A 14642-nucleotide genomic window follows, 5' to 3' on the forward strand; every position below is an offset into this window, starting at 1 on the left:
TGTCTGTGTCTGTCTCTTAACCTGTCTCTCTCTTTCCCTCTCTTTCCCTGTCTGTCTCTTTCCCTGTCAGTCTGTCTCTTTGTCTGTGTCTGTCTCTTTGTGCCTGTCTCTTACCCTGTCTTTGTCTGTTTCTTACCCTGTCTTTGTCTGTTTCTTTCCCTGTCTGTGTCTGTCTCTTTCCCTGGCTGCATTGTGACACGCCAACATTCCATATAAGGGCGTGGCTGCGCATTCTTCTGAAGTTCTGGCTGCACTGTGGCTCCCAGCTCCATTCGCTTTAATGGAAGCAGGTTTTTTGGTGATTAATTGTAAAGCGCGGGGTTAAAATTTCCCCTCAAAACATAGTCTATGACGCTCTTGGGGTCCAGAAGTGTGAGTGTACAAAATTTTGTGGCTGTAGCTGCAAAGGTGCAGATGCCAATCCCGGACATACACACATACATACATACACACACACACACATACACACACACACACATACACACATACACACATTCAGCTTTATATATTAGATATATTACTCTTCATAGATTGTCTGATTGCTTGTTCTATATACTCAGTATCACAGTATTGTAGTATATAGCAAAAATCATGGTTCCCTAAGAAATCCAACCTGTGGTGAGCTTCAGAGGAGTACCAACATGGCAGTGATCATGGCCCTCTGCAGGTTCCCCGACTTCCACATTAACCCTGTGATCATATCGTGATGGGTCCTCGAACAGACACCTTATCGGGATTGTGCGACTTAAATATCAGAGATTGACAGTGGCAATAAAAAGGTTGAACAGCAGCAATCTACAGGACGGGAGCAAGCTACAGGAGCAAGGTACAGTCGCTGCTGTTAGCGACAGATGTAAAACACAATCGGCATCTGCTTGGTATGGTTGGACAAGCGTGTACATCCGCACAGGGCATGTACGTCACAATCCGGGAGGGGGTTAATGTTATCAGTGACATGGGCATACCCAGCGAGGGGCAGGGGGAGGCAGCTGCCCCCCCCAGAAGCAGGGGCACGGTGTAGTGGGCCGATTCCTGTAGTGGGCCGCTGTATCTGCAGCCACCGCCGCGTTCCTCAGCAGTGTGTTGTCATGCTCGACACACTAGCTGCAGCAGGAGGCAGCACGCTGTGCTGTGCCGGCTCTGCTGTGTGACAGTGTGCCCATCATGCACACACTGCTGAGGAGCGCGGCGGTGGCGGTGCCGGTGACCACAACTTCCTCCTTCCATTCCTATTCAAATGTATTTGCGTCTTTCAGACGTAAATACATTTGAACTAGTAATGTGTCGGTCTAGAACGATCCGACACAAAGATCCGTCTCCCTGCAGTGACTGCCAGGAGCCGGATCACTATTGTGAGCCAACAAAATCTCTAAACGGCTCTTTTCGCAGCTGAAACCCCGCCCACCTGCGGCTAAACTCCGCCTACTCCACAATCTAATTGGTCACTTGTAAGTGGGCGGGGTTTGCCGCGGGTGGGCGGGGTCTCAGTGGCGTCACTATAATCTTAAATATGTGTTCACCTGGGGTGAACACATATTTAATAAGGAGCCGAGAACGATCTGAAAGATCCGGCTTTTTTTGGTGAGCGGAGCCATGGGAATCGGATCACCAAAAAGAGCCGGACTGTCCATCACTAATTTGAACAGTGCGCCGGGATGGGGCCCCGCCCCCGACGTGCAGCAACGTAATGAGATCAGCACCTTGCTGACTGTAACAGTGTGTCCCTCCCCCGCCTGTACTCATGGTGTAATAGTCTGTCTCTCCTTGACTGTCCTGTATGTACTACTGGTGGGGGATTGTTTGTATGGGACTTCTCCAATCCACAACTTGGTAAACAGAACAGAGACAGGAGTTTAAAGTCCATTCATGTATCAAATGTCATCAAATGTCCAGGCAGAGTTGGGCCCACCTTAGGGGCTGATCCCAGGAGAGAAGAACAATGAGACCCTGTTAGGTCAGTTAGTTGGATCTCGGCTGGAGAAGGACTAGGATCTATAGCTGAGGCTGGATCCTAGAGCCTGTGTATGGACTGTTACAGACTGGAGATCAGTGGCCACGTGGGATTGTGTTTTGTTGTTCACCCTGTTGGACTCAAGGAACTCATATAAGGACTATTGCCATATTTTCCCTGGCATTGGAATACCGAGAGGCGCCCCTGGATCTTTTGTTTTGTTGTGGACTCCTTGCAGACTTTAAGGATTTATATTTATGTTTGGTGCTTTATCTTTGTGGTTCCAATAAAGCCCTTTGGATTGTTCCTTGGCCTGGCGTCCCTCACTGCTCTGTCGCATACACCATCACACTGACATCATTACAGTGCTGCGGGCGACACACTTCATGCATCAGGATGCGGTAAGCGCTCCATGGAGGAGCCAAAGAGACAGGTGTAATTAATGGGGATGAGTGGGGAGGGGCTGAGGACACATAACGGGGAACATTTGTGAAGGAACACAGCTTTGTGACAGGCAGAGGGGGAGTACTGTATTCCGAGGGAGGGGGGGAGGCAGGAGTGTGTAGTGATGGGGTAGTGTAATTTGTGTGTAGGGGGTGATGGGGGGGTGCAATGTATTATGTCAGGGGAGGGGTAATGGAGGGTGCACTGTATTGTGTGTGGGGGAGGGGTAATGGTGGGTGCATTGTATTGTGTGTGTGGGGTAATGGTGGGTGCATTGTATTGTGTGTGTGGGGAGGGGGTAATGGGGGTTTCATTGTATTTGTGTGTGTAGGGGTAAAAGGGGTGCATTGTATTGTGTATTATGTGTGTGTGGGGAGGGGTAATGGGGTGGTGCATTGTATTGTGTGTGTGTGGGGGGGGAGGGGTAATGGAGCATGCATTGTATTGTGTGTGTGGGGAGGGGCGCGGAAATTTTCGTTTCCTTCACCATTTCCGTTCTAATATTTTACAACCTGAACGACCATTGCTTGCTCCCCCCTAGTTTTGATCCTGGGTATGCCCATGATCAGTGATAAGTGTATATACATAATCCTATAGCTATACTTATTTCTCAGTATTCTCTCTTCCACTGTTGACTGATTTAAGATGAGATAAAACACACCCACTCACAATGTGATTAGTAATCCCGCTATTTACTGAAATTACAGTGATGACAACTCCTTTTGTTTACTGATCACATAAATGCAGAAGATAAAATGACTACACAAAGAACATAGTAACACTAAAGCCTGTAGGCATAACACAGCTCCACCAACAGCCAAGCCCTGGCTTTCACACTAATATGCTTCTTCTCTTGGCCCAGGCATTCTACTGAGCAAAAAAGATAATCTTGTAGTGATTTTCAATTATTATGGGCTTCAGCAGTGAAAACTATTGTAGACAAAACTTGGGGATACCTGTAATGATGGGCCAGGGGGGCCTCCTGCCTTGTAGTCGTGGCGAGCTTTTTCAGGCTTACCCCTGGTTCCAACACTACCTCAAGGTCGGGAGCTGACTCAGTGGGGCAGAGTGTGATGGTGGTGCAGAGGTTGTCAGGCGCACAAACAGTCTTCAGGCAGGATGTAGTGAAAACAAAAGACATCTTTTATTGTACACACTTCCAGGATCCGACAGTTGTATGCAGCACGTTCTTTGGAGCTAGGGACAGCCTGCCCTAACGCACCCTCTGGTGGGGATGTGCCCGGGGTACTCCACTTCGCCGGGCTCCCACTCTTCGGTTACACACACACCGGACCCACACCGGCTGCTTCACACTCTGAGGTTACGTCCTCCTCCGTTCACTCTGGCGTCCCTGATGTTTCCGCTCCCACACTCTGCCCCTTGATGTTCTCTCTCTCACGTCCCGGATCCAACAACCACACCTCACATGCACACACGCTTTTCCCCCTGGTTCTTGCCGGCTCCTCCTCCCACTGTGGCGACAGCCGTCCCACCCGACACTAGGGGGTGCCCTAACACAATATACACACTATTAAAACATAGAAAACATTTTTATTAATAACATATCCGGGTTACAAACTTCCTTTGGTAGGGGTATGCTCACCCCCTACACGCCTCCCCTCTTAAAACCCGAGCCTCCCGGCAAGGCTCATCATAAAATTACAACTTGTAAACAACATGACACATATATAATTCACTGCGAACCTGTCCCGCGCCCGGAGGCATAGCAGCGCTCCCGGTCTTCGGTGTATGCCCGGAGGCTTAGCAGCGCTCCCGGTCTTTGATGTACGCCCGGAGGCTCAACAGCGCTCCCAGTCTTTGGTGGTCACCGCAGGAACATGGAAACTTCTTTTAATAATAACGCGGAGGAGCCTCTGGCTCAGTCCAGCAAGCAGGCTCTCTCCGGAATCAACAACTGGAAACAACGTACTTCGGCTTAAACATGCCGGCATCAAACAAACAGGCCCGTCATCTTCCGGTCTCGACGTCTATTCCGGCTGGTAGGCTCGTTGCCACTCGGCCCTCTGTGCTTGAATATACTCTGACAGGGACTGTCTGGGTAGTCGGCGCAGCCGCCGGAAAGGCGCAGGACAAACGAGCGGCTCTGCAGCTCCGGCCTCCGGCTGGGGCTCCTCAGGCTCTGCTGGAGGTGAGGGGGTCGCTGCCCGGGACGGAAGCGGGCTTCCCATAACGATTGTTGGGTGGGTCGTGATGTGCTGGTGGATGGCCGGCCCAGGCGAGGTCCCCTTCTCCGGGTCGGTGCTGGACACGGGCATGACTGCTGGAGCTACGGCCACAGTATTTCGGGGTCGGGAGGCCGCAGCCAGCACCGGTCTTCGTTGCTCCTGTCGCTGGGCTTGATGCTCCTCCCACTCTACCTCTTGTTGCCAACGGGCGGCCTCCTGTTCAGTGGGCGTACGATGCACCCCCACCGCAAACAAGCCCCGGCAGCCCACTTCCCTCAGGAAGCGGACCTTCTCTCCTGGGTACAGGGTATGCAGCCGCTGCGGGAGGCCTTCTGTATCCAGGTGGACGCGATTGTAAAAATAATCGTTCCCGGTTTCTCCATCCCGGATGAAGCCATACCCTTCTTTCTGATTGAACTTGACGACTACCCCGATAGTATACAGGTCTTCAAGTTCTTCTCCATGGGGACCGGCCATTATCTCCTGAGTAACGATCTCCGTCAGCAGCCGCTCTCGCACGGGATCCGGCTCAGGGGACGGGGATCTTCGGGTCGGTAGGGGAGACGGCAGCACCGGCTCCCAATAGAAACCCCAGTCGTCTCGCTCCAGCGTCTTGGCATATTCCTCCGCCGGGATTCGCGTTGCTGCCGGCTTTTCAGGCTTCACCGCGGCTGGCGGGGGTCTCTCTGGGCGGGGATCTGGGGCTCCCAGCATCCGGCTCCCTGCCGGTATTTGGGCGGGGTAGGTCGCCCGGACCTCCTTGGTGGTCGCACCGGTCTCCGCGTCCCACGTCGTGAGCCAGGTAACCCTGGTGGCTCGTCCCGGACCTCTGGGTACGGCCGGCAAGAGAGCGGGGAATCCCTCCGCAGACATCAACTGCTTCTCGCGGTTCTCGTTCAAGCTCTCCATCTTCGTGTCGTGAGGCTTCCGTAAGTGCGTCAGGGTCAGTGGCGGGACTACAGGAAGTGGAGGTGGGCGCACTTTTCCCGCTCTTAAAGAGGCTCCACCCTTGGTCCCACGCCACAAATCGACCCTTCCGCGGCGGCACTCCTTTCTCTTCAGTACCGCCCACTCTACATGTTCTTCGGCGTGCCCTGGGACTGGCGCCTCCCCTCTTTGGGCGGAGTACTCTGTGCTTTTTCTTCGGCACCGGCCAGCCCCAGGCTCTTCTTATGGCGCCAATTTTTCGCGCCTTTTCTTCCTCAGCTTCACAGACGGCGGCCATCTTGTCGCCATCTTGTGCCCGGTCCAACGCCTGGGGCACTTCTTCCTCCCACCATGGGACTGGAAATCTTCTCTCATAGCCCGGATACGGTGCATTTGGCACTACTTGGTCTCCGGCTTCTTGGGTTCCTGGCAGGGAATTCGCATCCTGCCGACTACGCCACATGTAATGATGGGCCAGGGGGGCCTCCTGCCTTGTAGTCGTGGCGAGCTTTTTCAGGCTTACCCCTGGTTCCAACACTACCTCAAGGTCGGGAGCTGACTCAGTGGGGCAGAGTGTGATGGTGGTGCAGAGGTTGTCAGGCGCACAAACAGTCTTCAGGCAGGATGTAGTGAAAACAAAAGACATCTTTTATTGTACACACTTCCAGGATCCGACAGTTGTATGCAGCACGTTCTTTGGAGCTAGGGACAGCCTGCCCTAACGCACCCTCTGGTGGGGATGTGCCCGGGGTACTCCACTTCGCCGGGCTCCCACTCTTCGGTTACACACACACCGGACCCACACCGGCTGCTTCACACTCTGAGGTTACGTCCTCCTCCGTTCACTCCGGCGTCCCTGATGTTTCCGCTCCCACACTCTGCCCCTTGATGTTCTCTCTCTCACGTCCCGGATCCAACAACCACACCTCACATGCACACACGCTTTTCCCCCTGGTTCTTGCCGGCTCCTCCTCCCACTGTGGCGACAGCCGTCCCACCCGACACTAGGGGGTGCCCTAACACAATATGCACACTATTAAAACATAGAAAACATTTTTATTAATAACATATCCGGGTTACAAACTTCCTTTGGTAGGGGTATGCTCACCCCCTACATACCTATCAGAGTAATACATTAAAAATCTTTAATTGTTTTTTTTAATCACCACTCCAGTGTTTGTTTGTTTTTTTATTTTGGCACTGGAGTGGTGCTATAAATCTAAGTATACTAACCTGCCGCCATCTTCATCTTTTTCCAGCGTCGCTCTAGTTGGTCTCCTGTGATTTGTGACCTGCTGACCGCTCCAGTGTTTCGTGGAGAGCGTCGGCGTTCACACTCAATACAACTCTATGAGAGGATCAGTCTGGCTCTTATAGAGTTGTATTCAGCTCTTGTGACATAACTTTTGACTTACAGCCAGTCAGAAGCTACAGGCGCAAGATGGCACCGCAGGACCGGAGTGGTGGTGGTGGAAAAAGTGAAAACGCAGAAGGATGAGTATAAAACAGGGGACAGAGAACTTAGATTTAATACACCACTCCAGAGCTGAAAAACAAAACGCTGGAGTGTTACCTTAAGAACATCTCCAATTCTTGTCTGCACAGTTTTACCACTGTAGTATTATGGAACAATAGAAAAGGCCACAGGTAAAATAAAAAGAACAGAAAGTGATAAATCATCCTTGACGACTGTATTCTGATTTCTAACCTTTAGGTCGAGTTCCTTCATATGAGCCTCCAGTGCCGCAGTGATATTGTGAATCTCCTTCTCTTGTGCATGCAGTTCCTGTTTAGTTGTCATTATGTCGCCTGATAATTTTGTTATACTGGCATCACATCTGAAATTAAAGGAAAAGGAAAATTTTGTTAGTACTTATTGTACTTGATAGGTGCAGAAAGGGTTAAACGCTGCATTTCTGTTGAAGAAAATCCACGACCTAATGGATAGGAATTGTGATCTTTGGGTTTTTTACGCGTTTCAGAAAATATTCTCCTTCTTCAGGACCAAAAATCACGATTGTTTGGTCCTAAAGAAGGAAAATAATCTCTGAAACGCATAGACAAATAAAGATCATGATTAGTGATGAGCGAGTACTAAAAAGCTCGGGTGCTCGAGGCTCGGGCCGAGCATCCCAAGATACTCGTGTACTCGGCCCGAGCACCGAGCCCAATGTTATCCTATGGGAGACCCGAGTATTTTTGTGAAATGACCCTCGGCAGCATGTAGAAACCCTAAAAATGACACAAAAGTCTCAGAAGAGTGCTCAAATGACATGGCAACAGCATGGGGAAGACCCCTTGAAGCATTTATCACTGAAAAGTCACAGCTGTGAACAATTTTGTCCGCGTTTTACGCCATTTTTACGGACTCACCAGAAAACCTTCCAAAATGACACCAAAATGAATTTTCATGGCGGAAATGTTAAGGGCACATACCCAATAGTGAGATAGAGCTAATGTATGTTACTTTTTGAGATTAATACATGAAAGATTTTACGTAAAACATTGTGTGGCACTCCGATGTCCCTGAGAAGAGACGTACATAAAGGCCTCTGAGTCTAATGTGCCCATTTTGAGGAAGTGAGTCTTTGTAGTATTTTCCTTTGCCAGGGCACTCAAAAATTGTGAGGTTCACCAATGCCCCTGCATACAGACGTGCATGAGGGCCTGTAAACCTGAAGTGCCCATTGTAAGGAAGTGGGTCTATTGTAGTATAGCCCTTAGGCAGGGCAGCCAAAAATTGGGAGGCTCCACGTTGTCCCTGGATAGAGACGTGCATGAGGGCCTGTAAACCAGAAGTGCCCATTGTAAGGAAGTGGGTCTATTGTAGTATAGCCCTTAGGCAGGGCAGCCAAAAATTGGGAGGCTCCACGTTGTCCCTGGATAGAGACGTGCATGAGGGCCTGTAAACCTGAAGTGCCCATTGTAAGGAAGTGGGTCTATTGTAGTATAGCCCTTAGGCAGGGCAGCCAAAAATTGGGAGGCTCCACGTTGTCCCTGGATAGAGACGTGCATGAGGGCCTGTAAACCTGAAGTGCCCATTGTAAGGAAGTGGGTCTATTGTAGTATAGCCCTTAGGCAGGGCAGCCAAAAATTGGGAGGCTCCACGTTGTCCCTGGATAGAGACCTGTTAGGTTCTTAGTGCCTCCATGCTTGCATTTAAAAACCGCACGTGTGTGCCTGTTGGTGGCAGCTTTCCGCTGCACTTGTGTGCGTTTTGCAAAAACTTGGATATAACGCACAAGTCTAGTGAATACACATCAGCACAGCATTGCAAAATGCGCAAGGGCGTTGGCAACGAACAAGGAAGTGGATGTGATGGTGGTGCAGGCAAAGGCCGAGGTCGTGGGCAAGCTCTAATTTCGCCACAACAAAGGGCCACATCTACTCGCTCGCACGTCCTGTCCCAAATTCTTGGGGACCGCAGCAGTACACCGCTCTTGAACCAAGACCAGTGTCAACAGGTTGTTAGTTGGATAGCGGATAATGCTTCCAGTCAGATTGGCACCACCACAAACACTCTGTCTTCCATACGGTCAAGTGTCAGTAGCCGTGATACTGCACCGCACATTTCAGAACTTGATCCTCCTTCCTACCACCAGGCCGGGTACACGTCCACGGACATTACTGATCCCACACTTAGACACTCGGAAGAGCTGTTTGTTCACGTTTCCATTCACACATTCTGGCCTCTCGCCAGCTCCTGTTGAAGTGGGCCATGACGAGATTGTATGTACAGATGCCCAAATATTTGAGCAGCCACGTTCTCACGAAGTTGGCAACGTGTCTCAACAAGGGGTGGACGATGATGAGACACAATTGTCAGGAAGTCAGGAGGAGCAGGGTGCGGAAGAGGAAGACGACGTGGTGGATGATCCAGTAACTGACCCAACCTGGCAGGAGGATATGCAGAGCGAGGACAGCAGTGCACAGGGGGAGGGAGGCGTAGCATCCCAACAGGCAGTAAGAAGCAGGGTGGTGGCCCCAGGCAGACGTCAGGCAACTGTTCCCCGGAACAACACGACACAAGGTGCCTGTACAAATGTTAGGTCTTCCCGAGTCTGGCAGTTTTTTAAGTTGGCTCCAGATGATTCTAAAAAGGCCATTTGCAACACCTGCCGTGCCAGCATCAGCAGGGGTACCAAAACTAGCAGCCTGACCACCACCAGCATGATCAGGCACATGTCAGCCAAGCACCCGACTTTGTGGGATGTACAACAGAGTCGAGGAGCAGTGCTTGCTGATGTCACTGCTACGTCTTCGCTTGTTGTGCATGCGAGCCAATCCCCTGTCCATGCTGCCCGCGAACAAGCCTCCTCCGGCCCTGCACCTGCAGTTGCCCACGCAGAAATAACACCATCATCAAGCACGTCCTTGTCCCAGCGCAGCGTTCAGTTATCCATTCAGCAAACCTTTGAACGCAGGTGCAAATACACTGCCAACGCCCCACATGCCACACTTCTAAATGCTAACATTTCGCGACTGCTTGCGCTGGAAATGTTGCCTTTTAGGCTGGTTGAGACAGAAGCATTCCGCGACCTGATGGTGGCAGCTGTCCCACGTTACTCGGTCCCCAGCCGCCACTATTTCTCCCGGTGTGCCGTCCCCGCATTGCATAACCACGTGTCACAAAACATCACACGTGCCCTGAACAACGCTGTTTCAGCCAAAGTCCACCTAACCACAGACACGTGGACAAGTGCATGTGGGCAAGGCCGCTACATCTCGTGGACGTCACACTGGGTTAATATTGTGGAAGCTGGGACCCAGTCTGAGCGAGGGACGGAACACGTCCTTCACACACCAAGTTTTGCAGGCCCTACCTCAGTCAGGGTTTCACCCACACTCTACTGCTCCGGAATGTCATGCTCCTCAGCCTCCTCCTCCTCCTGCGCATCCTCATCCACTTTACCCTCCACACCAGTCCCAAGCTGGAAGTGTCATGGGCGGAGGAGGGGACGCTGCGCTCTCCCACTGCTCGGGTCCGGCTGCCGCTGCTCTATGGCTGCTGCTGCTCGGTGGCTCGAGCGATGGCCAGATCCCAGGGACTCGAGCGGCGCTCATCGCCCGTGAGTGAAAAGGGGTCGTTTGGGTTTTGGGGATATTGTCCGTGACGCCACCCACAGTTGTGGTGATTGTGTGGACACCACCGCTGCTCTGGACGGGGATCCCGGGAGCCTGTGACAGGGAGCAGCTTTGTTGTTATTTCTCCCCTCCGTGGGTAGGGGGGTTGGTTGTCCCGGGGCCCGGTGATGGGGTAGAGATGGATGACAGGCGGGTTGCGGGGCCTGATGAGGTGCAGGGTCGCAGGGGCAGCGCTGTGCCTCACGGCACGGAGGTACTCACTCAGCCCAATGATGATGACACAGTTCACGGTAAAACAAGTGGCTGGATGGACGGGTCCCTTGGACGGCTGCGGTTGTTCCTCTCTGCAGGTTAGTGATGACTGTCTCTCCCTGCACCTAAGTTCAGTGTTGGTAGTGATGGTTTCCCACCGGTAACCCGCTCCCCGACCTGGATATGGGCCGGAGGAGCCCCTTTTGCCCACAGGCGCTGGCCCTGGGAGACGGTTGCCCTTGGCGGTGGCGGTGTCTCCCCTTCACGGTTGGACGGTTGCCTTCTATCGTGACTTGGCTGTTTGGAAACCCTGAGGTCCCCTTCACTAACGGATTTGGCAAATTCACGGCGACACCAAGCCTTGCCGGGATCCGAAAGGCCCCTGCCAATGGTGCTGGCTTCTCTTTGTATACCGGTCCGGTACGGCCGGGTCACCACCCGTCCACGGTCCTTATGGCAGACTCCAATCGGCCTCCACTGCAGACGGTCACCATATCCTGCCAACCTTGCTGTCCTGTCCGGGCCACACACCCGGACCAACTTCAGGCTCTTTGCTGTCACTTTTCTCCTCTCTACTACTTTCCTCCTTCCACTTCCTTAGCTTAACTCTCACTGCCTGTGTTTTCCCTCCTCCTTGGTGGGTGGAGACCAACCACCTGGCTCCACCCCCTGGTGTGGACAACAGCCCCTGGGGAAGGCAACAAGGATTTTGTGTTTTGACTATGATATGCCTGCAGGGAGTGTGGGGTGTGTAAGTGTTGTGCTCTGTGGCCCCTGGCTTGTCCAGGGCGACACAGAAGCACTGCAGCACTGCCTCGGCGAAGCGGCAACAGGCTGTGCTGAAGCTAATCTGCATAGGTGACAAACCCCACAATGCAGAAGAGGTGTGGACAGCTCTGAAACAGCAGGCAGATCACTGGCTCACACCTCTGAACCTAAAGCCAGGAAAGGTCGTGTGTGACAATGGCCGGAACCTGGTGGCGGCTTTGAGGCGAGGCCAGCTGACACATGTTCCATGCGTGGCCCATGTGCTCAACCTCGTGGTTCAGCGGTTTCTAAAGTCATACCCAGAGCTGTCTGATCTGCTGGTAAAAGTTCGCCACCTGTCTGCACATTTTCAAAAGTCACCTACTGCTTCAGCCGGCCTTGCCGGCTTTCAGCGCCATTTGCATCTTCCGGCTCACAGACTGGTGTGTGATGTCCCCACGCGTTGGAATTCAACTCTGCACATGTTGGTCAGGATATGTGAGCAGAAGAGGGCAGTTGTTGAGTACCTGCATCACCTAAGCCGTAGGGAAATGGGTCAAACTCCACACATAACACCTGAGGAGTGGAGATGGATGTCCGACCTATGTACCATCCGCCAAAACTTTGAGGACTCCACCAAGATGGTGAGCGGCGATGACGACATTATTAGTGTCCCCATACCGCTTCTCTGCCTTCTAAAATGGTCTCTGCTCAAAAAACAACCATGATGCATTGCAGGCGGAGCGCGATGAGTTTGAGCAAGAAACAGTAGTGGGTGTGGGTGATAACACACAGCCCAGCCTCGTCTCATCACAATGTGCAGTGGAGGACTATGACGAGGAGGAGGATGAAGACATGGAGCAACTCTCCGGCCAAATTGAGGATATGACATGCAGTCATATCCTCGGTTCAGCGTGGCTGGCCAGAGGACAGGGTAGATGATGAGGAGGAGGAGGAGGAGGACAGCATGTTCAGTCATCATGTTGGTCAGGATACTGAAGTGATGGCTGTTAAGAGTCTGGCACACATGGCTGACTTTATGGTAAGCTGCCTGTCTCGTGACCCTCGCGTTAAGAACATCTTGGCCGACAATCATTACTGGTTCGTAACACTGTTAGACCCACGCTAAAAGGAGAACTTTATGTCTCTTATTCCCGAGGCGGAGAGGTCAGGCAAAATGCAGCAGTTCCAGAAGGCCATAGTCACGGAAGTAGGCAAAGCATTCCCCTCACAAAACGCTAGCGGCATAGGTCAGGAATCAGTGGACAACCAAGGCGTACAGCCGAGAGGCGCACAAGTCCAATCCGCCAGAGGTAGGGGAACAGTCTTTAAGATGTGGGACAGTTTTCTCAGCCCCTCACATACCACAGCCCCTGAGGTGCGGGCTAGTGCTACAAGAAATCCTAAGTTTGCCCAGATGCTCAAGGAGTACCTTGCAGATCGAACAACTGTACTCCGACATTCCTCTGTGCCTTACAATTAATGGGTATCCAAGCTGGACACATGGCATGAATTGGCTCTCTACGCCTTAGAAGTCCTGGCCTGCCCTGCCGCTAGCGTTTTGTCAGAGCGTGTTTTTAGTGCCGCAGGTGGAATCATTACAGATAAATGCACCCGCTTGTCAACTGAAAATGCTGACAGGCTGACTCTGATCAAGATGAACAAGGGTTGGATTGGGCCAGACTTCACCACACCACCAGCAAATGACAGCGGAATTTAAAGTTTGTAACGGGAATTTGCCATGTACCTCCACTCACCCATGGTAACACACTTCTGGACTTTGGCTAATCGCTGGACTGCTCCTCCTTCTCCTCATGCGCCATCATGATGACCGTTACAATAGTTAGGCCATTGTTTCAGGTATACCCCCAGTGGTAAATTTTTCGCCCATTCTTTCAGAATGGGCATTACAACGACAGGAGACCCGCTCCTTTGCAATGGGAACAATGTTTTGAGGCCCTCATGCACATCTCTATCCAGGGACAATGTGGAGCCTCCCAATTTTTGGCTGCCCTGCCAAAGGGCTATACTACAGTAGACCCACTTCCTTATAATGGGCACTTCAGGTTTACAGGCCCTCATGCACGTCTCTATCCAGGGACAATGTTGAGCCTGACGCTGCCACCGACTGCCACACACGTGCGGTTTTTAAATGCAAGCACAGACGCAATAAGAACCTAACAGGTTTTTAGGAGCGACAATTACTGAGAAGTCTGACACTATCAGACACTGCTGACTGACGTGTATTATTCACTAGACTTGTGCGTTATATAATAGTTTGTGAAAAACGCACACAAGTGCACCTGTACGCTGCCACCGACAGGCACACACGTGCGGTTTTTAAATGCAAGCACGGACGCAATAAGAACCTAACAGGTTTTTAGGAGCGACAATTACTGAGAAGTCTGACACTATCAGACACTGCTGACTGACGTGTATTATACACTAGACTTGTGCGTTATATCCAAGTTTGTGCAAATCGTGCACCTGTACGCTGCCACCGACAGGCACACACGTGCGGTTTTTAAATGCAAGCACGGACGCACTAAGAACCTAACAGGTTTTTAGGAGCGACAATTACTGAGAAGTCTGACACTATCTGGACTGTTTAAAGCCCCCTTCACACGTCCGTGATACACGTGCGTGTTTGGTCCGTTTCCATATACACCGGAGACACGGCCAAACGTGCACCAATGTTAATCTATGATTGTGGTCACACGTGCGTTATTTCATTATGTCCGTGTGTGCGTGTCCGTGATCCGTATGTGTTTGCGTTTTGCACGGATGCATGTCCGTTATCTGCACGGAGCACGCACACGTGGACACAATGAAAGTCTATGGGTATGTGCACACACGTTAGTAAACACGTATGCATCTACCTATAGTCCGTGTCCGTTTGGTGTTTTTATTTCTAGTGATGTCGGCTATTCTTTCTATTTCTGTGTATGTGGGTCAATCTCCCTGAGTCCGTCGGTCGGTCTCTCTGTCTGTCTGTCCCTCTCTCACAGTCTGTTGGTCAGTTTCCCCCCCTCTCTCATACTTACCGTTCC

General features: G+C 51.7%; 1 protein-coding gene across 1 annotated transcript in view; it reads right to left on the reverse strand.

Annotated features, from left to right (window-relative positions):
* FAM81B (family with sequence similarity 81 member B) overlaps window positions 1–14642 on the reverse strand; it is an 84985-nt gene that overhangs the window by 37032 nt on the left and 33311 nt on the right. The window contains exon 5 of the mRNA XM_075341911.1: window positions 7217–7346. Within this exon, the coding sequence (XP_075198026.1) occupies window positions 7217–7346 (130 nt within the window). The remainder of the gene's footprint in view (window positions 1–7216; window positions 7347–14642) is intronic.

The sequence above is a fragment of the Anomaloglossus baeobatrachus genome, chromosome 1 (assembly GCF_048569485.1).
Source record: "Anomaloglossus baeobatrachus isolate aAnoBae1 chromosome 1, aAnoBae1.hap1, whole genome shotgun sequence".
Classification (NCBI taxonomy): domain Eukaryota; kingdom Metazoa; phylum Chordata; class Amphibia; order Anura; family Aromobatidae; genus Anomaloglossus; species Anomaloglossus baeobatrachus.